Below are 1,558 nucleotides of genomic sequence, written 5' to 3' on the forward strand. Positions count from 1 at the left end.
CTCATTTTCCTCTTTCATATCTTGAAATGGTAAGTGTGATAGAGAGGATTATTGGGAAGAAAGAGGGCACCTTGTATTTCAAAATCACAATGAACATTTTTGTGGAAGATTGAGAACTCGTAATAAGTGGGTAATTGAGAATTTTGAATGAGTAGCATGAAATGCATGTATGGAAAGGGGACACAATTTATTTTTGTGCTACTTTATATCATAGAAGTGTTAGTTGTTAAAGGTGGGTTTTTGCTGTCAGCAACCTAAAATTATCCACTCTCCTTTAGCTTCTGAAGTAAATGTTCAAGGAATAGTAGTGAAAGGAGAAAAAAAAATGGTTTATTAAATTCTAGGAATGTACCCGTATTTCATCATGCAAAACTTTGATGCAATCTGTATTGGAGAAAAGAACTGGAGTTTCTGATTGAATGAATTTTTTTGATTCCTTATCCAAATGAAGCTGGTTAGGTTTTAAAAGGCTCCTCAATGACAATTACTTACATAGCTTAAGAAATGGGAGAAAAAGGAGTGCTTCTCTGCCTCCTGAAGGTCTTGGTTGGCCTGGTGTGTGGAAGGAAAATGTAAAAAGCACCTGCAGGTAGCATACAGTCTGGCTTTGAATGATCAGATGTGAATATGTTTCTTGGGATTTGAGGGAGGTTGGGCAAGGAGTAGGTGTGGAAGTGCAGAGTGAGTTGGAGAAAGATGCCTGGCAAGAAGTTGTAATGATTCAGGAAAGAGAATAGTGGTGTCTCCTTCCCTATGGGTAGAGGTAGACATTTTAGGAAAAAAGAGAGAGAGAAAAGAAGGATAAAATTTTGTTATGATCCCCCAAAACTTGTTATGTAAGATATATATTTACTGATAGGAGATTTTGAAAATCAGTATCAGCTTTATATTTGGGCACATGATTTCATTGAGACAGTTCTTTGGCAGAGCAGATTAAAACGATACTCCTGAAATGAAACTAGAGTCTCCAAAATAATTGGCTCATTTTAAGCAAAATATTATGCTTATAATTTATGTGAAATATAAATTGATGGTCAACAGTGACTGGCACATAATAATTGTTCAAATATTTGTTGGCTAAGTCAGGGAGTGAATGATATGCTTTGGCAATTACTGACAGTATATAAAGGTCTCAGGGAAGCAGAAGACATCCACACCTCAGAAGCATATTCTTGAAACCCATCTCAATTCTCTCCTCTTGACAACATGTGTTGCAACTACTATGGCAACTCCTGTGGCTATGGCTCTGGCTATGGCTGTGGCTATGGCTCCGGCTATGGCTGTGGCTATGGAACTGGCTACGGCTGTGGGTATGGCTGTCGGTTTGGCTCCCGTTATGGCTGTGGTTATGGAACTGGCTATGGCTGTGGATACAGCTCTGGCTCTGGCTACTGTGGCTACCAGCCATTTTGCTTTAGAAGATGCTATTCTTCCTGCTAAAACATCACTGTCAGATGACCATTTGCTTCTAAAATGACACGTCTAAAGATAATGCTGATTCAAGGATTCATACTCCAAGATTTCTATATCCAAGAATTACATGCTTGACAGAGTTTTG

At 38.5% G+C, this 1,558-nt stretch overlaps 1 protein-coding gene across 1 annotated transcript; it reads left to right on the plus strand.

The window, feature by feature from the left end:
• Nucleotides 1-1,162: 1,162 nt before the first annotated feature.
• On the plus strand, nucleotides 1,163-1,558 carry LOC111524453 (keratin-associated protein 21-1). The gene has a single exon (XM_023189639.1). The coding sequence runs from the start codon at nucleotides 1,207-1,209 to the stop codon at nucleotides 1,438-1,440; it is 234 nt and encodes a 77-aa protein (XP_023045407.1). The 5' UTR covers nucleotides 1,163-1,206; the 3' UTR covers nucleotides 1,441-1,558.

The sequence above is a fragment of the Piliocolobus tephrosceles genome, chromosome 19 (genome assembly GCF_002776525.5).
Source record: "Piliocolobus tephrosceles isolate RC106 chromosome 19, ASM277652v3, whole genome shotgun sequence".
In the NCBI taxonomy this organism is placed as follows: Eukaryota; Metazoa; Chordata; class Mammalia; order Primates; family Cercopithecidae; genus Piliocolobus; species Piliocolobus tephrosceles.